The sequence below is a fragment of the Gouania willdenowi genome, chromosome 19 (genome assembly GCF_900634775.1).
Source record: "Gouania willdenowi chromosome 19, fGouWil2.1, whole genome shotgun sequence".
Lineage (NCBI taxonomy): Eukaryota > Metazoa > Chordata > Actinopteri > Blenniiformes > Gobiesocidae > Gouania > Gouania willdenowi.
In genome coordinates this window covers 8,442,765-8,469,321 of record NC_041062.1, presented here as the reverse complement: position 1 = coordinate 8,469,321, position 26,557 = coordinate 8,442,765, and the positions used below count along the sequence as shown (strand labels likewise).

The following is a 26,557-nucleotide window of genomic DNA, read 5'->3' as shown; positions in this document are numbered from 1 at the left end:
GTACATTTTGACGAACTTAGGGTGGAAATTTACACCAACATTTGCTAACATAGTGCAGTAACATACACATTTTTCTTTAAAAAAAAAGCACTTTGGGCTCCAAAAACAGCAGTTTTCTGTTAAAAAAAGAAATGAAAATTAATCTGGGTATTTAAATAAACTCCTGTGTGCACGTCATGCACTCAAAAAACAAACTTGCCTGTTTGGGATGTGATAACTGCAGTGATTCAAGTGTTATTAAACTATAGTAGTTTCTGCTTCATGAAAGGCCTCAAAAACACATAAACAAGGCATCGCAATAGTTCACAACAAAAGCACATTTTCTCTGCAGTAAAACAGTAAATGACAGGAAATACAGCGTTACATTTGTGCCACAATTCTGCACGAGCGAAAAACTGATCCTACAATACGACCAGATTTCATTTATTGGTGCACAAAATATATTGTTTCTCGCGCCAATTCAGTAATTTCAAGCGACAAATGGGATTTTTTACACACCGATTTTGTCTTTTCTCATTCCAGATTCCTCTTTTTTTGTATACTTTTGCATTGATTTAGTCTTTTCTCGCACTAATTTTGTCTTTTCCTGCATTGATTTCATCTTTTTTCAAGTGATTTAGCCTTTTCCCACATTGATTTAGACTTTTCTCACATGATTTTTTTTTTTTCTCATGCTAATTTTGTCTTCTACTGCATTGTTTTATTCTTTTCTAACACTAATTTAGTATTTTCCCATGTCGATTTAGTTTTTTCTTGCACTAATTTTATTGATTTAGACTTTTCTCAAGTTAATATAGTGTTTTCCATATTATTTTTTTCTTTATTTGCATTGATGTAGTCTTTTCTTGCATTGATTTTGTCTTTTCTCATGTTGTTTTAGGCTATATCTGAACAGAATTAGTTTTCCTTGCGTTGAATTGTAGCACAAATATAGAACCATCAGGAGGCGCAGTGCGAGGAGGAAGAGGTTTGATCCCTTCGTCATCCTCAGTCACTGCACATTTCATTTCATTTCGATGTTTTTTACAAATCGAGGCACATTGAAGGCTTGCAGATTACAGCTTGAACAGCGAAAACAACAACAACATGAGACGAGAGTGGCGGGTGGGTCAAGTTTTCAGAGAGAGAAACAACGATGGTAATAAATAAGAAGGAAACAAAAAGCAACACGTCATCAATAACAAATCAATCATTATCAACAATAAAAGCAAGAATATCCAGTTCTATATGTGGTGGCTGAGGAGGGCTGTGATTGGCTCAGTGGGGACAACGAGGACAAGACACACACACACACACATACACACAAGCTGAGGATAGTGTAGCCAGGAGAAGCAGGTGAGGTGCAGTACCATCTGTGACCACTAGAGGCGCTGATACACTCAGCTCATGCAGTCAATGATTAATTATTGACTAATCAATGATTAATCGATGTAACGACGCTGAGACGATGCAAACGTGTAGATTACACACACAGAGCAGTAAATCATTCCATCTGTATACGTTTATACACACGCACACACACACACACGCACACAAAAGGGACGCTCATTTGTTGACAAAGCGTGAGGCACCCACTCACCCCCCTCCCTCCTGATCATGTGATCGTGTGACCATGGAGGACAGGTGGAAGGGGGACGAGTGTCCGCCCCCAAAAGGACCCCCCTCACCCCCTCGTCCCAGCTCAGTCTCCCAGCACCGTTTTCACAAAACTGGCCACGTCAGTTTCTTTGGACTCGTGTGATGTGAAGAAAGGATGAAGCTGAGGAAGAGGAAGAGGAAGAGGAAGAGGAAGAATTATCACCACAGATTACAGGGTCATCACAACACTCAGAAACTGCTGCAATTCCTTATTTATGCACTTTATATTATAGATATACATAATTAGATTTAGCGTGCTCTCTTAGCATACTTTTCTGAGCATATAAGTATCATTATTATATGTATTATTATTTATTACCCTATTTAATTACTCATTTATATTTTTATTTTATGTTTAATATTTACTTTTCCATTTATTTATTTGAACCTTTACTATTTATACTAGATAATAGACAACTTATTTATCTATTTAATCATTCACTCACACATTGATGTATCTATTTATTTGTTTATATATTCATCATTTATCTTTATTTAATTTTTCTTATCGATTTATCTAATTCTATTTATTGCAAATGAATAATAAATAAATGAGTGAACAAATAGATAAGTCAATGTGTTGCTGAGGAGCTGTAGTTTCTGCCCTTAGTGATTAATAAATTATCTCTATAGATGTCACTTTGTGATTTTGAACATACATTTAATTTATTTGCATTTTTTCTTATATTATTATTGAATATCTGAGTTTTTCTCTCACTATAAATGAACTAATTTAAAATCTATTTGTGAGCTTTCTTGACGTTTTGTCGTATTATTGTGGTTTTGTGTTTGCAATAATACACAATTTACATCATTTTTGTAAATCTTTGCTTTTCTGGTCACACAGCATTGAAAAAGTAGCTTTATTACTCCCTCTAGTGTCTAATCACTGCATTACACATGCAGCTCTAATGCTGGTTGTTAGGACTTAGAGGAGAAACTCACCATGAGTTCTGTGTACGTCGGCCGCTCTTTGGAAACTTTCTTTAAGCTGCAAACAAACAAACAAACACACAAACACACATTAACCCCGTGGGGTAAAGTGGAGGGTCGGGGGTCAAAGGTCGACGCACCACTGGGACGTGAAGTCCACAAACTCTGGTGAGAAATGATCAGCAGGAAGCGTTGGTGACGGCTCCTCCACCACCTGCTTCAGCTGCTGAAACGGCGTTCCCCACGACTCATACGGGAAGCGCAGGATGGCCAGTTCGATCTGAGCAAACAGAGGGAACACAAACACACACAACCTGAGCCGCACAAAAGACACACAAACACAACAACCTGAGCAACACAGCAACTGCTGACGTCGGTCATATGCGGCCCTCGGTCAAAATCCCCCAAAAGGTGTTATTTAAGAAGAAATGAAACAAAAAAAATACACAAAAAAACACCAAAAACATACAAAACCACTGAAAGTTGCACAAAATGATCAAAAATAGACAAAGTAACAACAATAACACACACAAAAATTCCAAACAAATGCAAAAGGACTGAAAGATACAAAAAAAAACCTACCCTGAAACACAATAAAAACACACAAATAAGCAATAAAACACACAAAACCCAACAAAAATACACTATAAGAAACAACAGAAATGCACAAAAGGACAAAAAATAAATCTGAAAACAATCAAGCAAAAATAAAATAAAACAACACAAATACACAAAAAGAAAATAGAAAAAAATAGGGGGAAAAAAACAAAAATGACACAGAACAGAAAAATACACCAAATGAAAAAAACATGCCAAAGTATACAACAAAAATACACAAAGTAACAACAAAAACACACACAAAGATTCTAAACACACACAAAACAATTGAAAAACACCCTAAAACACATCAAGAACACACACAAAAAATATTCAAAACAACAGAAAAATACACAAAATGAAAAAGTAAACAACAAAAATATAAAAGATTCCAAAAAATACAGAAGACAACAAAACAATATCCAAAAATACACACTGAGAACAAAAACACAAGAAAAAACTCCAAAAATATACAAACTGACAAAATATACCCAAAAAACACACAATATAAAAACAAATACACAAAAAATGAGTCCAAACAACAACAAAAAGGCTCTTCTAGTATTCCCACTTTTTTCACGTGTCATTTAAAGAAACCATTCAGTCTTAAACGGAATTCAGTGGAAACAAAGTTGCGACTTATACACTGGATAATACAGTAACCTAGGAGATGGATTAAAGACGTTGGTTACCATGGTGATGCCTAAACTCCAGATGTCAGACTTGACGTTGTAGCCCTTCTGATTGGTCTCAGGGTTGATTCTCTCCGGCTGCAGAGAACACGGCACATTTTATGGAGGCGGTTGCCGGGGGCGACGATAAATGTCAATAAAAACAAAAACAACTATACATTAAATAGAATTCTTCAGGCTGTGCAGGCTCTGCTGTTCAGTTTAAGGCTATGGTTTTCTGTTATAGTTAAACAGTGCGACCCCCAGTGGACACACAAGGAACAGCAGATACTTTTTTAAAATAAATATATAAATAATAATAATAATAATTATAAGTTGGTTTCTAGTTGATAATATTAAAACGTTGTGTTGTTGTGCTTACAGCCATGTATGGTTTGCAGCCTGCGTCCATGGTTTTAGCCACAGAGTCCACCAGGTATCCACTGATACCAAAGTCACACATCTTCACCTGACCCTGAGTGTTGATCAGCACGTTGGACGGTTTCACATCTGGAATTAAAAAATACATAAAACTAAAATCAGGCTTTATTCTGAGCATTGTGCAACATTAACAGTTTTTGTTTGTTGTTGATGAAATCCATAATAAATACATTCTAAAAAATGAATAAATCAATAAAAAAAGTTAATTTTAAAAAATTTTAAATTTAAAAGTAACATCAAAGCACTAAAGTAGAACAAAGAAAGTTAATTAAATATAAGTTAAAAGACAAAGTAAAAATGAATCCAATTGCATTAAAAGTGATTTATTAGCACAGGTACTGAACCACTGTGACCCTGGGAATCAGAAATGATGAACATCTCTGTACTAACGATATGAACAGCGCCCCCCTGTGGCCCCCTGTGATCCCCTGTGGCCCCCTGTGGCCTCACCTCTGTGAATGACCTGCAGTTTGCTGTGCAGATGCTCCAGAGCTTTGACGATCTGTTAAACACAGAGAGGAGAACATGTGAGGGGAACCACACACTCACATGGTTTTTATTATATATTGAGGACCAGGAGAAGAACCTACGGACACGGCGATCTTTCCCAGGATGTCCTCTGGAATGTTCCGGACCGTCTCTATCACGTGTTTGTAGAACTTATCCAGAGACGTGTCCATCAGCTCCATACAGATCCAAACGTCTCCCTGGGACACAAACACTTTTTTTTACTCTCAAAAACAGATGTTTTATATTATAGTTTTACCTTATTTATGTAACATTTCTACATTTTTCCCTTAATTCCATGCTTATTATATATTATATTATTATAGTCATTATTATTCTGCTTCCAGCTCTTACTAGTCCCACATTTTTCAACCGTTTTTAAGAAGTTTGATGATAAAACATTCAAAACCTTAAGCCGTGGTTTCATCTTTTAAATCCACCTTTCTGTGTGGAGTTTGCATGTTCTCCCCTGTGCTTGCATGGGATTTCTCCGGGTACATTGTTGCCTCCTAGTTAATGCTATGTTAATGCTAATGCTAGGCTAGTGCTAAATAATGCTATGTTAATGCTAAGCTAAGGCAACTTTAACGTTAAGTTAACGTTAGGATAATGCTAATGATAGGCTAATGTAATGCTAGGCTAATACTAGGGCTGGGTTAATGCTAATGTTAGGCTAATGCTAGGCTAATTCTAATGGTCGGTTAATAAAGCTAATGATAGGCTAATGCTAAGCTAATGATAATGCTAGGCTAATGCTAAGTTAATGCTATGTAAATGCTAGGATACTGCTAATGTTAATGCTAGGTTAATGTTAATGTTAAGCTAATGCTAAGCTAATGCTAATGCAGCGTTCGACCACACGGCCCAGCAGCTGCATCCTCACTTTCATTTTCTTGAGGAAATGCAAACATTCCAGTTATTATTTGTAATGTATTACTGATATTTATCTTAATCAGGTCTCCTTTGAATGTTATTGAGCCTAATGGGATTTCCCTAGTATAATAAAAGTTAATTTATGCTATATAATACCATTTTTAAGTACACAGTGTGTGTGTGTGTGTGTGTGTGTGTGTGTGTGTGTGTGTGTGTGTGTGTGTGTGTGTGTGTGTGTGTGTGTACCTCTCTGAACAGCGCTCCATAGAAGGTAACGGTGTAAAAACAGTCAACGGTCCTCATGGAGATATCCAGATCCATGAGCAGACGTTTCTGCTCCTGAGTGTTGACGGTGGCTCGAATCCTCTGAAGGACAAACACAGGATTCACACGAAGAAGGCGTGTTTGTTGATTGACGCCTTTGTTTGAAGTTTTTCTTCTTGTGCGGACGCGAACGTGCAGATGTGGGACACAGATGTTGGACCTACCTTCACCGCCATGATGGTCTGACTGGGCACGTGCCTCATCTTATCCACCACGCCGTACGCTCCTCGACCCAGCTCACTGATCAACTCCAGGTCGTCGGCCTTCACCTCAAAGTTCTGCACAAGATCAAATAAATAGGAGAAGGTCACATGACCTGCACAGCTGGAGGTTCAGGTTTTCCTTTTCCAAATTTCTACATGATCTTTGTGTCGGTTTAACCATTTCTATTTATTTTTACATTTAATCTGCTTTCCTTATAATCATATCTGATTATTAAACATCATTAAATCAACATTAATTTGTTACTCATTTTTACAAGATTGCGTAGTGTGAAAGTTTTTCTGTCTATAGTGGTGACACATTCAGCCGTAAAATACCAAATATCGTGGAAATCAAGAAGCGAAGTCCATCATTTTACTGAGAAAAAGTTTAGTCTGTGTCATAAAGATATTTCCACCGCCGTCATATCGCGAGATTTTGTAACCGGAGTTTTGCAAAAGTCTGACACTTCCTTCCCCTGATGCGTGATATTGTCCAAAAAGAAAAGAAAAATATAAATACAAATACAAAAAATGATAAAAGTAATAATAATTTTCTGTTTCAGGAAGTGTATTCCGCAGAATTACCTTCTCACCAATTGTTACACAAGCCTTGGAATCCAAATCCCTGGGAGGTCTGAAACACACACGCACACACACACACGCACGCACACACACAATATTTAATATTATTAAATTAATATTTAATCCATCTTCAGAAGTCATTTTAATGTATTGCATTTGCGTATTTTATTCAATTTGCTTAAAATAACTCATCAGTAAACTGTGAATTTATCAAATAAATAACTTTTATAAAATCATTGACTGCCAAAGACGTCAAAAGACGTCAATTGGGTTTTTTGGGTGGGGTTGCTAGGAGAAAGCTCTCTTGTGAATATCAAGCCTGTACCATGGTGTAGTGACTAACTGGTGCCATGTAGGTGGCAGTAGCGCACCTTTGAATGAGAGATCACCCATGTTGGGCAGAGCTCAACTTCCGTTGTGGCCATTTTGCATTTGTGTTGTGAACTTTTTGCATTTGTGTTAATTTTTTTAAATGCATTCACCTGACACTTCCCAGCCACCGTAATTGAGGCTTCATACACATGCCCAAAGTGTTTTTTATTGATTCCCACAATCGTTAGTTAGAGGTTGATTTGCTCCTTTCTTACTGCAGGGCGAGCACAAACACCTCGCTCCAATTTGATGACGCGTTCCCACTTTGATGCGAATTTGATGCGGCACTGAGCTGGAGAAGCCGCGCCTCCAGGAAGCTCTCTGCCGTGATTGACGTAAATAGACACACCCACTAAGGTGAGCATTTCAGCATCCTTTGTGCAGTGCTATGTATGTATTTTCTACAGTCTATGTATGTAACGGCGAACGCCCCGCCCCCATGCGCTGTCTCATGTTTATAAAGTAGCATGAGCTCAACTACGGAGTGGGTGGGGGGAGGGCGGGCCGTCCTCTGGCCCTATGTCACGTGCGGGGAGGAGGAAGTCAGTGTCCTGTCTATAGACACTCCCACTCATGAATATGCATAAGTAGGATGCAAATTAGCCTGTTTGTGTAGAGTTGATCAGATGCTCAGAAAGTGACTTTTCAGAGGCTAAAACTGGAAAACAGGCGAGTTTGGGAAAATAAACCTCAAATACTATGTTTTTGGAGTTCTTAGAACAAATGGAGATGGGTGAAAAAAAGTATGACATGAGACCTTTAAATAAAATGTTCCTGAAAAAAAAAAACTAAATGCAACATTAAAATGGGAACACATTAATTACTTTTATTTTTTAAACAGCTACAAAATAAAGTTAAAGTGGTTTTACTAACACTGCGGCTGGAGTCGCCTGTTCAAACGCCTCCTTTGGGAGTTTGAGCGCCGGCTTCCTCTTACCTGTAAAACACACAAAGATGCACAGGTTAGAAAACGGTCAACCAAAAAAAAAAAAAAACAGATGATTTAAATAAAGTAAGAAGTGAAAATCATCACGTGTGAGAAACAAGAGTGTGTTGTGACATCAGAGTTTATCATTTCCATTTCAGTTTACACATTTTTGTTTCCGTTTCATCGTTTTTCCCTGATCCAATGTCATTCCAGGCTAATAAAGTTCCTGATATCACACCACACATGATTAATATGGTTAATGGAGTTGATTTTTGTCCTTAATTTATATTTAAAAACACAAAAAATGCACCAAAACAAACACATGCTGAGATTTAGCACGAGATTTGACTTCCAGCCGTTTGCTCCACATGCTAAAGCTAACATTAATCGAAATGTGTGACATCACACCTAATTATATCAGATTTTGCACGAGAATTGACCCATTTACGAAGACAAATTGTGTGTAAATGTGCGATATTTTCCTAAAACATGCATGTGAGGCTATAATCAGTGTCACATTGCAATTTCTGCTTAATTTTAATTTGAAAGCATTGTATTTCTATTTCAGGAAGTGAATTCTGTATTTTTCATTCCATCCTTAGGAAAAAAAGTGACTTTTTGCACATTTGTTTCACTTTCTATACATATTCAGCACTTATAAACCCTTTCCACCACTTTTACCTCTTAATGTTGCATATTTTGATCCATCATTGTCACCTATAACCTCCATATTTCATGCTTATTTTTGCCAGTTTAAACTAATTGTTCCAACTTTTTTCTGCCACTTTTAAGCCAATATTGACACTTTTAACCCTTTTTCATAAAAGTAGGGCATCCTACCTTTATATATACTGTGAAAAGTGTTTTTATTTATCACATAAAATCAAAGCACGTTATTCCATTTATTCTCGCAGTATCACAGCTGCGAGGTTTTCCCACAAACTGAGAATGAGACGTCCACAGCCTCTCACAACGTTCTTTAAACAACCTTGATGTGTTTACTGTTTGTCATGAGATGATGTTACACGTGGACTGTGCATGTAGGATTGCAGTTTCCGTGGGAGGTTGCCAGGTTGGTTTGATGCATTGCATTATTAGCTGTTCACTGGGGCTGATGTCACAGCAGGCTGATCACTTCAAAGAGCATCTTATCAACCACGCAGAGTTTTACACGCACACACACACGCTGGTCTGTTCAAACAGCGCAGGGCGTGACACCGCTGTGCTATGCGGCCTACAGCGGGGCCTCTCTCCCAGTCTCCACTTTCCAAAGCAGCTTTTGTTGCACTAAAATGTCAGTTTGAGCTCCTCCTACTCACACACACACACACACACACACACATTTACACACAGACAACAATAGTAACTGGAAACCAATGCTCATACTGGAAACCAGGAAACAAAGAGAAAACACCTGCAGCTGATGACAGAATTTAAGAGTTTTTATTAATAGATTATTTCAACTAGTGCAGTGCCCGTAGGAAGTACAGTATGTCTTGTTATAGAAAAGTGGGAGGTTAAGTAGCTTTTTCATAGATGGTTAACATGGGAGCTTTAATTCCTCTTTAATTCAAAATAAAAGTTAAATCCTCTTTAAACTGACCTTGTAAACACTCAAATTAATTTGGCCACTCTAATTTGCAACTTTTAACCAAATTATGTGGTTTTTAAATCCCATTTCACCACCTTTTCCACCATTTTTGGTCTCGTTTAACCCTATTCATATCTGATTAAAACAAGGATTTACATCTTTAAGATGATTATATACTATTGCCAAAATAATACTAAACTTCCTGGATAACAGTGAATATTATTCAGATGAATAAATAAATGTGGTTATCACAGATTCATAGAACAATGGACCATCATTTTTGCTGACTTTATAGATGGACCCCGAAAATCTCTCCCCTTTATTCCCCCTTATAGATGGTCCTGTCTCCACATGACTGTTCTTCAATGTTCATGTCTGTGTTCAACCACCTTCAAGTACAGCTCAGTACAGTACAGCTCTCTGGAACCTTTATTTTGGGGGTCGCCGCCTGAAAAGGTTGAGATCCACTGCGTTATACGTCAAAAAATATCCATATTATTCTAAATTAAGTCTGTGTACGTCCATTATCCAGTGAAACCACTTCCACTGCTTCTGACTTAAGTCGATCCTAAAAAAAGAACATTTGCATATAATGCAGTTCTTATGCAACGAGTTGACTAATCACTTAATAATCAGTGATTAGCTGCTTGTTTAAGCAGCCAACGCTGACAAAAGGACACAGGCAGTTTATTTCCTCCTGCAAAGACAAATAAAGCGGGTTTTAAAATCACGTTTTACACTTAAAGGGACGTCTCCAACGACAGGTGGAAGATACTGACACGGGCACAAACGCACACCATGGTAACAGCCAACAGTGGTCACCTTTTTGTAAAGAATAATAATGTAAAAGCTGCTAAAATGACAGGCCGTGTCACACCTTTTTGTGTTTTTAAAAACAGGGCCAACATTTCTGCTGAGTAGACTAAAAATATCCCGTTTGTGTGCTTTCTACACAACCTGTTGCGTAACAACAAAATGCACAATCCCTGTCTTTCTTTCAGCTGAACTCTGGAGTGAACCATCGCACTGATTTGAAGCACATGAGAACTAGTACAGTATGCAGCACTATGCACAGCCTGAAGCAGAAAGAGGAAGCTAAGCTGCTGATGGAGGTCAACCAGTGCTCACAGTTTGGGCCACACCCGATCGTGCACTGTCATGATTCCAATGTGAAGATAAATAATGCTGACGGCAGCTTTGCTTCTGCAGAGAACCAGAATAGCTGCTAAACTCAGACTGGAATTCCAACAATTCCAAGAGTTTGTCAATGGCATTCCAGAGTCCTGGGAGAACGGATCAACCTCAGAGAGAGAAAAACTAAAGATGGACGACGCTCTGTTTGTCCCACAGTTGTTGGTTGATGGCTCGACATGAATGAAGATGTCCAACAGTCTTTATCAGCCGTAGTGATCAATTGACAGCCCTAATTTATTTGTTGCATATGTGTTGTGCAAAGAAGGGAAAAAACTCATTTGTAAAGTAAGAAGAATTTGTTAAAAAAACACACACACACACACACACAAAAGAAAAGACAAAAACACCACACACCACAAAAATATCAGGTGGTAAAGCCTTTTAGATAAAAATAATAATAATCAAGAATTAAATTAACATGACGTTTCCATCAAAAAAATCTCAAGAGTGAGAAAATAATCAACTCCTCTTTAATTTCTTAATCATTTTAAAAAAGTCATTTAAAAATGTGTTGTTTGCCTAAACCCTAAACATCCTAAGATGACTATAGGACTAAATATGAAATAATAAATCAATTCCCTTCAAAATAAAAGCACAACATTCTTGCGATCTGCTGAAAATGGATCCGCGACTCACTTTTGGGTCCCTACCCACAAGTTGAGAACTTGTAGCTTAGACTGTGTGTGTTTCCCACACTGTCACTGTGAACTTGAATCATCAGCAGCAAATTAAACTTTATGTATAGAGAAAAACATATTGTACCAGTGGTTAATGGACTTTAACTTTTGTTATCCATTTTATAACATTGCTCCTGTTGTTTTAATTCATATTCATATAATATGTTTTGTACAGCACTTTATGATTTTTATCTGTGAAAAGCGCTTTAGAAATCAAATTGACTTACACTCCACTGCAAGCTCTCATTTATTAAATTCATTAAAAGTGGCAGATCTTTGCATAAAAAACCAAAACAAACGTTAAACGTGCATCACGGACAAAAGAAAACTTTTCTTTATCATATCTGACATTTGAAGCACAAAACATGCAGATCTTCTATTTTTTCCTCAACAATCACTGAAGCCGTTTAACAGTAAGTGGACCTCTATCATCCCCCCCGGGGGTTTCTCACACTTAGCCTGACCCGGGACTTCCACTGTATTGCGTTACCGTGGCAACAGCCAGTGGGAATCGTCCTTTTCTTTTTCACGATATGTCAAAACATACTAGACAACCACAACCTGCATCACTTTTACTCACCATCACTGTGATCATCAGCTTAGTAAGACTCAGAGTTGAGTGTATTATGGGGCGACAATTAGAAAGTTCTGCATGCTAAAATAAACACAAACGTTTAGCAACAAACCACGTTTAGAAAACATGGGAATTTTTACTTTTGACCCCATTTACAGCAGTAGTTGTGAAATTTGTGATATTTACCTATTTACAATGTTAAATATAAATGGTAAAATAAATCTAAATGTGAAATTTAAATCTAAAGCTTACATTTAAATATAAATGTTAAATATAAATGCTAAATGTTAAATATAAATGTAAATGTTAAATCTAAATGTAAATGTTAAATCTAATTCTAAATGCTAAATGTAAATCTTAAATCTAAATGTTTAAACATTAAATCTAAATGTTTAAACATTAAATCTAAATATTAAATTTCAATATAAATGTTAAATCTTAACATGAATGTTGTATCTAAATATTTAATGTAAATCAAATCTAAATCTAACTGTTAAATATTAAATCTAAATGTTAAATTTCAATATAAATGTTAAATGTTAATCTAAATGCTAAATGTTAAATCTAAATGTTAAAACAAATGTTAAATCTAAATGTTAAAACAAACGTTAAATCTAAATACTAAAACAAATGTTAAATCTAAATGTTAAAACAAATGTTAAATCTAAATGTTAAACCTAAATGTTACATTTAATCTTAAATGTTAAATATACATTTTAAATCTAAATGTCAATGTTAAATGTAAATGTAAATGTAAAATGTAAATGTTAAATGTTAATGTAAATGGTAAATCTGATTTTAGATATAATCTCAGCCGAAAGCAAAATTAAATTGCAATAGCAGCGTTCAACCTATAGATGGCAATCACTCTGACATTTTACAACTAAAAATGATAAATTTAAATGCTTTTACTAAAATGTGAAGAGTGAGACTAGGATCAATAAACTAGATTACTTCATACTTTATTCATATATGTATTCAGCAGAAAAAAGTGTGTAATTACACTAATTAATCCTCTGAAGCATTTTTGTTGTGATTTTTTTTTTACTTTTAGTTTGTCAGTAATTACATCAAATTAGACAAAAAATTTAATGGAATAAGGGTAAAAACTCTGAAACAGAATTTGGGAAACTTTGAAATGGAAACTGGGAGTCGAGCATATGAGGCTTTGATGAGGCTGTGATAGGATGTAATTCAACCACAGAAGCCTGGAAAAGTGAGTGACTAATCATCCCCAGACAGCAGACAGCAACACAAACACTTCCGAAAGTCACCGATCGACTCTTCACGTGGGAAACACAAATAAAAGAAGTGCATTATTCATCGAGAGACAAGACGGCTGCAAACGTTCAATTCCTGAGTGTGGGTGGGTGGACACCAGCAGATAAACACACTCTCTACTACCTGTTCACTCTGTGTGTGTGTGTGTGTGTGTGTGTGTGTGTGTGTGTGTGTGTGTGTGTGTGTGTGTGTGTGTGTGTGTGTGTGTGTGCGTGTGTGCGTGTGTGCGTGTGTGCGTGTGTGTGTGTTATGCAATGCAGCACCCTTCCACTTCTTGGAAAATGCCTGAACAGCAGCTGTTTGTGTGATGTTTTCCTCGACCCTCAGTCGCTGTGACGCAAAGCAACGATACGGTTTATATATCTAAGAATAACTGAATTACATTAACATTCAGCACTAAAGTAGCTGTGCAACAACACTTTGTTGTTTTCTCAACTGATTTTCATGCAAAAATCAAAAATGTCATTTTAGAAGACAAAAAGTGTTTAAACTAAAAAACAGAGTAGTGAAAATATTTTTGTAACACGATATCATGAAAACAAAACAAGATTATTTATTGATCTGAATAATATCCACTGTTATCCAGGAAGTGTATTATTATTTGCACCATAGTCATCTTAAAGATGTAAATCCTAGTTTTAATCCGAAATAAAATGGGTTAAAAGTGACAAAAAATGGTGGAAAAGGTGGTGAAATGGGATTTTAAAAACCACAGAAATTGGTTAAAAGCAGCAAATTAAAGTGGGCAAAAATGGACATAAAAAGTGTCAATATTGGCTTAAAAGTGTCAGAAATGGGGGGTTGGGATGCTATATAAAACGTAGGAACAATTACTTTAAAATGGCTAAAAATGGGCAAGACAAATCGTGAATGTGGTTAAATAATAAGCATGAAATATGGTGAAAAGAGGTTAAAAGTGACAATAATGAGTCAACATACTGTATGTGACATTAGGTGAAAGGGTTTATAAGTGCTGAAAATGGCTTAAAAGCAGGAAAAAATGTGCAGAAAAGGCATTGAAATGTGATGGAGGAGTGGCAGAAATGGAAGTAATGTAGCAAAAAGGGTAAAAATATGCAAAAAATGGGCTCATTTTGTTCAAAGTATATATATATTCTTAGTTTCTTGAATGCATCTGGCAACCCGTTACCAGCGTCTCACGACCCCAAATGGGATCCTGACCTTAAGATGGAGAACCCCTGCTCTATGGGACAGCACGTGTGAGTGAGTTGTGCAGAATCATCCATTTTCAGGACAAAAACAAAAAAACAAACCCTGTCTAATCTTATAAGTAAATAACCTTCAAAATAAAAGCCAAGAATTTTTTTTTCTAACATTAGTTGTAATTACAAAACCTGGCCCCTGACCCACTTTATGGCCCGCGAGCCACCAGTTGAAAACTCCTTTTCCACCCAGTGAACACCTGCAGGGGAAGCTGTCAGACGTCAGGTCAGTGAGAAAAACTCACCACCCAGCTTCCTGCTATTTTTAGACTACTTGCATGTTCTCCCCCATGACCGGAAACAGATCTACAGCCTGCTTGCTGCCATTTCTGCTGCGCACGCACGCACGGACAACGACGTGCACGGTGCTGCGCTTGCACGGCGCTCCTTTGCAGGAGTTCCTTTGGTTTGGAAAGAGTTGCGGTTGCAATCCTCGTGACCGCTGAAGGCGCATCATTTCATCAGAGCGCGTGCACACGAGCAGCATCGTGCATGCAGGAAACGCGTGCACAGGGACAGATCGAAACCCCCCCACCCCCCCACACCCCCGTGCAAACAGCCCAAGTTTAAAACCCCTGCAGCGTGCACGCACGGTGTGCACGGCGGCGTGCACGCGGCGCGGTGCGCGTGTCTTACCTCCCTTGTGCTGAGACATTTCCCCTCTGCTGTGAGGGGGGGGAGGGGAGGCTGGGAACACTTTGCCTTCCTTCTCACTCCCTCCCTCCATCGCTTCTTCACGTCTGCAACAAAAGGTGCAAAAAACACGCCTCGATCCTCATGCACTTGGAGTCCGTGCGCGTCCCGGACGTGCGTGTCCGTGCAAACTGCGCCCGCGCGCATGCACGAGCGCCGCAGGCGACGGGAAAACTGTGAATTGTGCAAACGGCCCTATGCACGGATTCCTCCGCAGCTCTTACATGATGGGCCGAGCAGCAGCTGAAAGCTCCTAATAACTTGGATCCAGAGCCAGAGAGAGAACGCTCTTCCTGCTTTAGAACACGAGCATTGTGGGAAATGTAGTGCTGGAACTTTTAACAGTTTTATCTCCGTCGTTTCCCCATTTTACCCTCAAAGTTTGAGCCACGATTATATTTAAAATTAAATAAGAATTACTGGTAACGCTTTACTTGAAGTTTTATACACAAAGGCTGACATTACACTGTCATTACTACGACATGACACCTGTTATTAGCATGAATAAGTTGTCATGAAGGCTGCCATTAAGTGTTGTTCGGTACCCTAACTCAAAAAAAATGCCAACATAGCTCCAAAGGTGTCATAATTTAGCAAAAGATATAATTTTGAAGCTTTATTCATGCTAATGACAGGCAGCATAATGTCAGCCTTATGTATAATACTTCAAATAAAGTGTGACCGATCTACAAACAGATTAAAGAAAATATCACGTTCTAGACCAGGATCCTCGGACTGGGTGAAGACATTGGGAGCCCAGGGTTTCCCACCAAACAGCAAATATTAACCAAAAAAGTTTAATATACTTTTGCTTTTATTTTATTTTTACAGCTGAAATGTTGAGAATATAGTTGAAATGCTGAGAATAACTCAAATTATAATATCGTGATAAATGTCAAAGGTTTGCAAATAAAATCAAATCTACAAAAGCTGACTAAAGTCAATCCACCATACGACAACAGTTTTTCCCATAAATGTTTATTATTATCAGGTTATTATCAATGAATAAGTGTCACATCTACAAAACACAAGCTAACAAACCTGTGGTCACTTTTCTACGTGCTTTTGGTTCAGTTTATAAAAGTAGAAAGTTTAGTATAGGATGGAGATGTGAGCACTGAGTCGATAAGGTGATCATTCCTATTGTTTCCCGATGGTAAAACAGGAATGTTGTTTGACTGAATACCACCTAATGTGACGGTTTGATCGACAAACCTTGCCATCAGTGCTCAGTGGGTGATGATAAACAGCCTCCATATTAGCACCAAAATAATCAGGACATACAACAAAAGACACTGTGGAGGGAGATCAGATGAGAAAGATGAACAGGGTGAGTGTCGTACTGTCGACATGTACAAAAACGCACCGTCCAGGCTTCCAAATGATGGCAAAAACGAATAACAAAATATTTAGAGCAGTTTTACTGAAATTAAAGTAAATTCTGTTCCGTATGTGTCCACTAAGTGTCACACTGTTTTAATAAAAGCAATAAACATGAGACGAAATTAAAGTCTAGATCTGAACAGTAGGTGATAGGAAAGTGCTACTGATGCTCCTAAAGTCTTATATTCAGGCTGTGTTGCAAATGTCACACTAACGTACTATACACTACAAACTCATTGAGTATATACTGTCTACTATATACTATAAGTATGATTAGGATGATGAGTATTCCCACTGAAGTATACTTCCAAGTTTCCCAAGATGCATTTGGAACTTACAAGGACAAAAAACCTGAAGCACACTGAGGCTAAATATCTCTGTTGATTCTCTACCTTTGAAAGTTTTGAAAACATTTTAAGCATGAAAGTGACCAAGTAGAATATCAACATGTGGTCATTTGATCCATAAAACTCACAAAAACACATTTCATGTCAACATTTCAGAGATTTTTGTAGACCCTCCATTGTGCTAATGACTAAACTTCCGATTAACTTCAAACCTAGAGCCCTATTTGCAAATAGGGTAAAAAACTAATGGAAGACATTAATAGATGCTTTTATTTTGAAAGGGAGATGTTTGATTTTTAGCTTGAAGCTGGCACCAGGATCATTTTACATTCAGCTCGCAATGCATCATGGGATGGTTGAGTATGACAAAGATATCTCCATATACTATACAGCTGGCTATTTCTCGCATACTCAATCTTTGTATACTATCTAATGCAGGGGTGCCAAACTCATCACGGACCAGTTCGATCACAAGTTGGCCGTAGATTTTTGGCGGGAAAACAAACAATTTCAACATTAATGTGCCCAAGTTTGCACTTCCAAATATAAATCAAACATAAAGTATGGAAGAGATCAACCATATCAAACCAATAAGTGACAGATACTTAAATGTCCTTTGATTAATTTATTTATTATTGGAATCATATGAAAAAAATTGTAGGATTTTGGAAAAAGTTAGAGTTCTTTCAACAACAATTTACTAGTGAATTATTAGGTAATTTACACAATTTTTCATGTTTTCTCTATCATTTTTACTTTATCTAGATCATCTGAGGGGCCGGATTTGGGCACCGGGTCTTGAGTTTGACATATTTTGACACACAATTTTGACATCAAACTTAGTATGAGTAGTACGTTTGTATGATATTTCAAACACAGCCATTGTTTCTTTGCATTTGTCTGTGAAGAAAAAATCTAAATACAATCTCAGAATGCAGAATATTGTTTACTTGTTGACCATGAAAATCCAAAATCAAAAACACTTTTAATTTTTTCTAATTTAAGTTTTTTTAAGGTTTAAAACAGTTTATTTTAGTTCTAGGAACAACTTTTTGAATTCTATTTAAAATACATCTCGGGTTTAAAATGAAGGAAGTATGGATTTAGAGAGTTTTCCTCGAGGTCGGTCATGGCTTGTTTGTGTCCAAATAATTAAAACATGTAAAGAATGTGAAGTTGGAGTTGATTCAGATCAATTTCCCGGTGATAAATTGTGAGTGAGGGTCAGTTCTTGGTGTTGATGAGGGATTGGTAAAGTGGCTTCACCACGATGTGAAGGTAGAGGGCGCTGTCAATCAGGTACTCAGACGTGCGGCGGTACAGGTCGGCTTGGGCCAGGAAGTCACCGTTTTCCTCGGTGCTCTGGTGGAAGTTATACACGTGCTTCACTACCACTCGGCCCTGCTGCTGTGCCATCACCAGAACCGTCTTCTGGAAGCTGACGCCGGCAAAGTCCGCGCTGGACGTGGCCGGTGTAATAATGATCCGAGGGCGGCCGCCTTCCACACGGGTCGGCTGCATGGCGCCCGTCTCTGTGTACATAGGCCTCATGCTGAGGGGGAGCCAGCGCGGGGAGAACAGGGCGTTCCACGTCACGCGCTTGCTGGCGTCGTGGCTGCTCGGTCCGAGCTGCGTCTGGAAGCTGGTGCTGCGATCATCGCGCGTTGGGTTGTTGATGATCCACGACGAGCCCCACATCGGAGAAAGGTAGTTCCTGGGTACGAAGAGGCTGCAGTTTACGTCAAAAAACTTGGCCATCTGCAGCGGTGAGGCCGAGTGGAACTGGTAGGACAGGTAGAGCAGGTCGCGGACAGACTCCTGGTACCGGGCCAGGATGGAGGACTGGGTCTGCAGACGGAAAAGGTCTCGCGGAGGCATCATGGCGTAACGCACAGTCCTCAAAGCGTTCTCCGCCGTCAGACCGTCCGGGTTGTTCCGGATGATCCAGGCCTCCAACGCGGCAAACAGCTCCATCTCGCTCTGCAGAACCAGGTCGGACCGCTGAAGTAGGGTCATCAACAGCTGACTGCTGATGGTCACCCACTCCCCGCTCTGCAGAACTGACGAAAGGTTCCAGGCCAAGTACTGCAGGCAGTTCTCCCTCAGGGTCACGTCCCCGGCCAGCACGGCGTACTCGTACCAGCCCGCCACGTGGCCTGACGGGGATTCCCGGGCCAGGTTTTTGGTCATGTACTGGGTGATACCCTGCTGCAGACTCAGAACCTGGTACTTAGTGGCCAGCTTGTGCAGAGCTATGGCCTGGTCCAGGAGCAGGGAAATCTCTCCACAGTACAGATACCTACAGAGAGTAGAGAAGAAGGAAGAACATGGAGTTATTTCAACCAATCGATGAATGGATGATGGAGGGTAAAAAGAAAGAAAGAGAGAAAGTAAGAAAGACAGATAGGCTGTGCTGTAAATGTCATACTAACATACTACTCATACTAAGTCTGACATCAAAATGAGTATGTAGTGCGTTCACATTAGATAGTATGGAGTACGTGAACAGTGGGCGGAGTTTGCATGTTCTCCCCGTGCTGCGTGGGTTTCCTCCGGGTACTCCGGCTTCCTCCCACAATCCAATTACATGATTGTTAGGTTGAGTGTATAAGTGGTTGTCTGTCTGTGTTGCCCTGTCCAGCGTGTACCCCCACCTAATGCCCAGTGTGAGCCAGAGATAGGCACCGGCAGACCCCCGTGACCTTGAAATAGAACAAAGCTAGTCTGAAAATGGATGGATGCACAGTGGGCACATTAGTCCCACTAAAATCGTCCTGGGACCGACTTCAAGCTAAAAATCACAGCACAATGGCAGGTCTAAGTACAAGTGCTGAAAATGTCTTGAAAGTGGAAAAATTTAGAAAAAATTTGATGGAAAAGTGGCAGAAATGGGAGTAATGTAGCACAAATGAGGCACCCCTCCAGCAGATGGCGCCCTAGGCAGCCGCCTGGGATGCCTGGTGGCAAGGCCGGCCCTGTCTGCTACTTACGTACAGTAATATTTGTGTAGTACTTTTAAATTATTTGCTATAACTCATTGTTTTGTTGTGTTTTAAAACCAAAATGCTCTGACCTGATGAACTTATCGAAAACAGCAGCACATGCTGAGCTCTCCCTCAACACTAGCGTGCTGCTGTTGCGGCTCAGCATCATGTCGTGGAACACGGGGCTCTGCAGGGCCAGAACCAGGCCGTGAACCTGCAGAACCTTCACCTCGTCAGCGCTGGGCGTCTCCACGCGTAGAACCACGTCACTGCCGTTACCCTGGACCAGCAACGCCTCCAGACGCTGGACCAGGTTCACAGAGTGGATGATGGTGTCACCTTCTCCATCCTGAGCCCCTTCCACCTTCAGCATCCCTTAGTCAGCACAAGAGGTACAGTAATTATATATAGAGTTAAACAGTAGTTATACAAAAGTTACATATAGAGATAAACAGGATATATACAGGTGTTAAATAAATTATTACATAGAGTTAAACAGGACCTTTAAAACATCCCTTAGTCATAACAATAGATGAGTTCTACAGGTGTTATATATAGAGTTAAACAAGAGTTATATATTGAGTTATAGTCATATATAGAGTTAAACAGGGGTTATATAGAGTTAAACTAGAGTTATATAGAGAGTTAAACATGAGTTATATAGAAAGTTAAACAAGGGTTACGAGTTAAACAGGAGTTGTATATGGAGTTTAACATGAGTTATATATAGGTAAATGGGAGGTATACAAGAGCTTTGTATAGAATTTAACATGAGTTACATATAGTTAAACAGGAGTTATATATAGTTAAATAGGAGTTATACAAGAGTTAAATATATATTTAAACAGGAGTTATATAGAGAGTTACATATATATATATATATATATATATATATATATATATATATATATATATAATTTAACATGAGTTATACATTATACATATAGTTAAACACAAGTTAGTTAAATGCATTATATAAGATTTGTAAAATGAAATATACTGGTTTACACTGAGTTAGCTATGCCTTATACAGGAGTTATAAAAAGTTATACATGAGTTATAAAGGGAGGAGGATGGAGATGAAGACCCAATAATTAAATACTCCCACTAGACAAATTGCCTGGTTTTATTGGTGTAATTTTATGTTACTGGGGCAGATCAGTACCCAGTGTGATCCCAATCTATGTCATTGATCAGCCTGTAGTCTGACTAATGAGAGAGTGGGTCAAGTTTAATTAAAGCTGCACTCCTCCACACCATCCATCCATCCATCCATCCATCCATCCATCCATCCATTCATCCATCCATCCACCCACTTTAATTAGATGTTAACAGAAAAACCTTAGAAACTGATCAATTTTATCAAACGCATTAATTTAGGTCATGAATACTGAAATAAAACAATATTCAACCTTTATAAGTTTTAGCTTCGAAGCACACTTTAACACGTACAAACTTCATGATGGACACATGTCAGATTACAAACTAATCAGATCAATAATAGGATAATAAAGACCACACGGTAGATGTGGGACGTTTGAAACTCACCTGCAGCAGCACTCGCTCCTAGCATCGCGAACATCGCAAACATCATGGTGGTCTGCAGACGGTTCTCCATCCTTCCTTCCTCACTTCTTACTTTCCTCTGGACTGACTGTAGCTCCACTCTGTCATCCTGCTGTAGGGTGGGGGGTGGGGGTGGGGGGGTCAGACGAGAGGTGGGGTTCTCATGTCCTCATCCAGCCTATACCAGCACCAACAACATTGATTGATGAGGAAAAAACATGTTTCCATGACGACCACTTTCATCCCAGCAGCCTGGATGGTTTGGACCAATGATGCTACAAAGTTTTTGTAGCAAAACATATTCTCATGAAGCAAATATCAACTCAAGCTTTACCAATATTTACACCTATTAAATGTTGTTTTCATCTCATGGAGGCAGGTACCCCAGTTTATATTTTTGTGTTTAAAAGAAATGTCTATGATTCACTGTAATACATGACGTTTTCAGATATTTGAATCTCTCTAGAGTTTGTGGACGATTAAAAAAAATATTTGCAGGGGTTTTAAAATAAAAATGAGTTTGGGCAAACAATTTGCAATTTAAAAATACAGCAATCGATCAGAGAGAAATTACAAGTCTCTATTTGTACTGGGAGTGACATTATTTGTGTGTATGTCAAGGGACAACGATATCTGGAACTGAACCTTATAGTGATTTATATTAAGATTATGATTATTATATATATATATATATTTTTTTTAACATATACAAAAATAGACACAAAATTCTCCTGCGGGTGTGTCGATGTGCAGTTTAATAGTTGTTTTCTTCATTTTTATGGGTTTGTTTGAATCCTTTTTTGTAATTATCCTACTTTTTGTAACTTTACGTTGTCCATTTGCTGTTTTTATGTAGTTTACTGGTGTTTTATCCAATATAGGTGCCGCTTTAACATTTGAATGACTTTTTGCTTTTGATCATACATTTCTTTTCATCTGTTGATGTTTTTTGGGGGGTGGGAATGTCATTTTTAGTCATTTATACATGGCTTTAGGCAATTTTTGTGGTTTATGTGCATTTATTTTGTATCCTGCACTTTTATCTAAGCCTAATAATACATTTACAATTCATAAAAGAAGATACATCTTTAACAATAAAAGGGATTTTTAACTATTTTGCAGGAAGCTCTGCGTGTGGCACAGATATAATACAGTACTATAGTTAATTTGACTCCAGGCCTTATTTACAGACCACATGCAGCAGTTATGTGTGTCAGTGTGTTCACAGCGATGTGTGACACAGCGAAGTAATTTACTCACAGCCTGAGGCTGAGCGTCACACAGCTAAAGGTCAATAACTGTCTCTCTCTCTGTGATTATCATTTTAAATATGTCTGATTATGCTGTATTTACACCATGTGACCACTGGAGGGAAGACTAGCTCAGATCAAAGTTTCTTTAGTTGTGTATGTGATCAACTATAATAGACAGTCTTCTTTTTTTTAAAGTGTAAAACAACCTGATAATATTGTTGTGTTGACATTAGGAGCAGCTCATGTTCTTTTGTTGGTTGATTGAGAGAGAGAAAACACAAATGATCTGTCACCATCTTCCGGGCTGTAATTGTAATGAATGATTTTGATGTGTTTAAATCAGTTTAATCTCTCAGCAATGTAAATAATGGTTTTCATGCTGGAGGATTGTTATTGTCTTTTGACGTAGACATAAGGATTGTGTAGTGCAAAGATGGCGTCTCATATAACAGCAAACGTGACTGATCTGAGACAGGAACAGAGTGTCTGTATGTTATTGTCATCATTTGTGAGTTAATGCAGTTTTGTGTTTGCTTGTTGTGAGGCTTTATGGTAACATTGAGTTTTCTTGAAGTCAGTTGTTTATTTCTCTACAATTTTGTGTTGTTTTGATGTGATTTTGTTGTTGATTTGTATGATTTTTATAGTGATCTTTTTAGTTATTTGTTGTCATTTGGTGTATTTTTCATTTCATTTTGTGAGTTTTTATCTATTTTTTATGTATATTTGTTTATCTATGAAGTCATGTATTTTGCTGTTATTTTCACATATTTTTGTTGTTTTTATTTTGTGTGTCTTTTTGTGAATTTCTGTTGTTTTGTATGTTTAGGAGTAAATTGTGCATTTATCTGCCATTTTGTGGATTTTTATGTTGCTTTGTGGGTTTTTGTGTATTTTTTAATGTCATTTTGTTTATGTATGAAGTCATATGTATTTTTGGCATTATTTTACATGTTTTTTGTTTAATTTTTGTTGTTGTTGTCTTGTACGTTTAGTAGTAAATTGTGTGTTTCTCTGCAATTTTATGGGTTTTTGTTGTCATTTTGTGTATTTGTAAAGTCCTTTTTTCGTGTAATTTTGTGTATTTGGTTCATATTCTTTGTCTTATCATTAAAATGATTAGTAAAATACATGTAATACCTTTAATCAAACAAAAACAACCCCTTCTAGAGGTGGAAGAATCATTGATTTCTGAAACAGAAGACAATTTAACTGCATGGCATGTGTCCTATAGTCTGATTGCGTGAAATGAACTTCTTAGTCGCAATGTTTTGGGGGGATGTGTTTTAAGTCCCATCCAAAATGAGCCTGAGGGCCGCATGTGGCCTGCGGGCCACGAGTTGCACACGTATTAAGATTATTCTGAGGTAAAAGTTGCTCATCTGCTCATGGTACAGCTGATGCTTTCAGAGAGCTGGAGTCAGGATGGAGGCGACCCTGGGCCTGCATCCATTTAGGACTTCACATTTGCGTCATTATCTCTTTATTTCTCTTCATTTCCATCCAACAACAGCTGCGCTTGTTTTCCAGCCGTGAACGCAAACCGATTAAACGTCACGGGGAACAGGAGTGAAATTAGCTGCTTGGGTTTTACTCACTGAGGAGGAGATTTATTGCAGATTGTAATTGATTAAATCATAAATTAATGACACGTGAATCGTAATGATTGTGTGTGTTATTATCGCACTGATGACCTCTTCAGTCCTCAGCCCTATGCTCTGAGTCAGCTATGATCTGCTCCAGTGATAAGCAGGAAGATAAATGGCTTTTCCAGTGAGCAGGCAGCCCAAAACAGTAAACGCCACTGACTATTAGCTGTATCCTGTTAGCTGCTGAGTCATCTACAGCTAGAATAAAGTAAATATTACATTTTTAAAAGCATGTATGATTTGAAAATGTAATTACACTTTATCCTATAATGCATTATGAATCCAAGCTTCAATATTCAAACAAAACATCTGTACGTCCAATGCTAGCAGGCTATTAGCAACTTTTTTCTTTTTACTATTAGCTGTTATTACCGCTGCCAGCCAATAATAAAACATCTATAAAAAAATGTATTACTTCTATAAGAAACATCTGTAAGTTGGAATTTTCCAATGCCTCATTTAATTTAAGCTTCAAACTATTGATTTCCTAAAGGAAAACAATTGATTAACAAAACAACACTGAGTATTAGATGTATCTTGTTAGCTGCTGAGTCATCTGCAGCTAGCATAAAGTAGCTTGTAGATATTACATTTTTAAAAGCATGTATGATTTGAAAATTGAATTACAGTTTATACTATAATGCAGTGTTTCTCAAATGGGGGTACGTGATGGCACTACTTGAGAGAGAGAGAAAGTGGAAAATTAATAAATGAAGTGTCAGTCCTTTCCTGGCCCCACCCCAGGCATGAGATGACCAGAAATATTAAAAACTATGGAATTAAATCTATTCAGGAGCCACTAAATCAGTGTTTTTCAACTTCGGGGTTGTCTGAAAATCTGAGCTCAAACATGATCAAAAACGAATTCTAGAAAATAATATATATATATATTCTTAATATCAAAATGGGGTAACGACCCAAAAAAGGTTGGGAACCACTGCACTAAGTACTGTTTCTTTCAACTTATTTACAAAATTAGATTATTTATGTGTGTTATCACTTGGTCATTCCATCATTATGCTCTGTAGTTATTTTTTAAATAGTGTTCTGAGCAAAATGTAGTCAGACAAAGGGGGTACTTGGATACAGAAATAAGAGAAAGGGGGTACTTTAGCCCAAAAAGTTTGAGAACCACTGCTATAATGAATTCAAACCTCAATATTCAAACAATAACATCTAGACACGTTGTATTTCCAATGCTAACTAGCTATTAGTAACAATTTTTAAATGTTACCTGTTACTTTTATACGAAACATCTCTAAGTTGATGTTTTTAGTCGGAATTTCCAATGCCTAATCAAACTATTAATTTAATAAAGAAAACTAATTGACACTTTGGCTCTTTGGGGTTTTTTTTAACCTTGCAAACAGGCTCTTAGCAAACATTTTTATTGTTAGCTATTATTAGCATGGCCTCCCAAACAACAAACATCTGGAAAAAAAACAGGGTTACTTCTGGACTAAAGTCCTCTATATTATTGATTTTAATGAACTATTAAAGGCATTTGAAATATAATAATAATATTTTTTTTTTTTTAAACTTTATTACTGTATTACTCTTTAATGTTATCTAGTATTAGCAAAGCTAGCCAAAAGCTACATATTTGAAAAAAAAAATCTGAGTTGTTTTAAGGTAAGTTTTATTTAATATTTGTAGTATTGTAACTCTTTTATTATTTACAATACTGTGACAATACTACTACAGTTGTAATAAGCTACTTAAAAATTGGCACTTTTGGCTAATGACTAGCAGAATCGCCACGTTAGCATTATGGCTAGCATCACTGTTTGTCGATGAATAATTGCAGGTGGTTCAAGTTCCCTTTGACTGTGTAGTTTCAATGATGTTATTCAGATTGAGCATATTTTCATCAAGAAATTTAAAAATTTGAAACGTTTTTATGCGTTTTTTTCCTGCATTTGATTGATTTTTAACATCAAACAATTGTTGGGAGCCCTCAAAACATTTCATACATTTCCACAGTTAAAACATTCAGTTTAATGGTGCGTAAATGCTCTTTTATCATTAAACCAGCAGATGCTGGACTGGGTTGAGATAGTCAAAGCTGCCACA

The 26,557-nt window shown here is 37.7% G+C and overlaps 2 protein-coding genes across 2 annotated transcripts; both read right to left on the bottom strand.

Moving 5' to 3' along the window:
- Positions 1-574: 574 nt before the first annotated feature.
- On the bottom strand, positions 575-15,582 carry map2k6 (mitogen-activated protein kinase kinase 6). Its single transcript, XM_028476352.1, has 12 exons — positions 15,246-15,582; positions 8,015-8,078; positions 6,773-6,821; positions 6,149-6,262; positions 5,907-6,026; positions 4,871-4,987; positions 4,731-4,782; positions 4,222-4,349; positions 3,861-3,938; positions 2,712-2,851; positions 2,584-2,629; positions 575-1,759 (listed from the first exon to the last, which is right to left on the bottom strand). Exons 1-12 carry the CDS (start codon positions 15,334-15,336, stop codon positions 1,682-1,684), a joined length of 1,077 nt encoding a protein of 358 aa, XP_028332153.1. The 5' UTR covers positions 15,337-15,582; the 3' UTR covers positions 575-1,681.
- Positions 15,583-18,256: 2,674 nt separating this feature from the next.
- Positions 18,257-20,389, bottom strand: btbd17a (BTB (POZ) domain containing 17a). Its single transcript, XM_028476341.1, has 2 exons — positions 20,106-20,389; positions 18,257-19,331 (listed from the first exon to the last, which is right to left on the bottom strand). Exons 1-2 carry the CDS (start codon positions 20,387-20,389, stop codon positions 18,257-18,259), a joined length of 1,359 nt encoding a protein of 452 aa, XP_028332142.1.
- Positions 20,390-26,557: the final 6,168 nt, after the last annotated feature.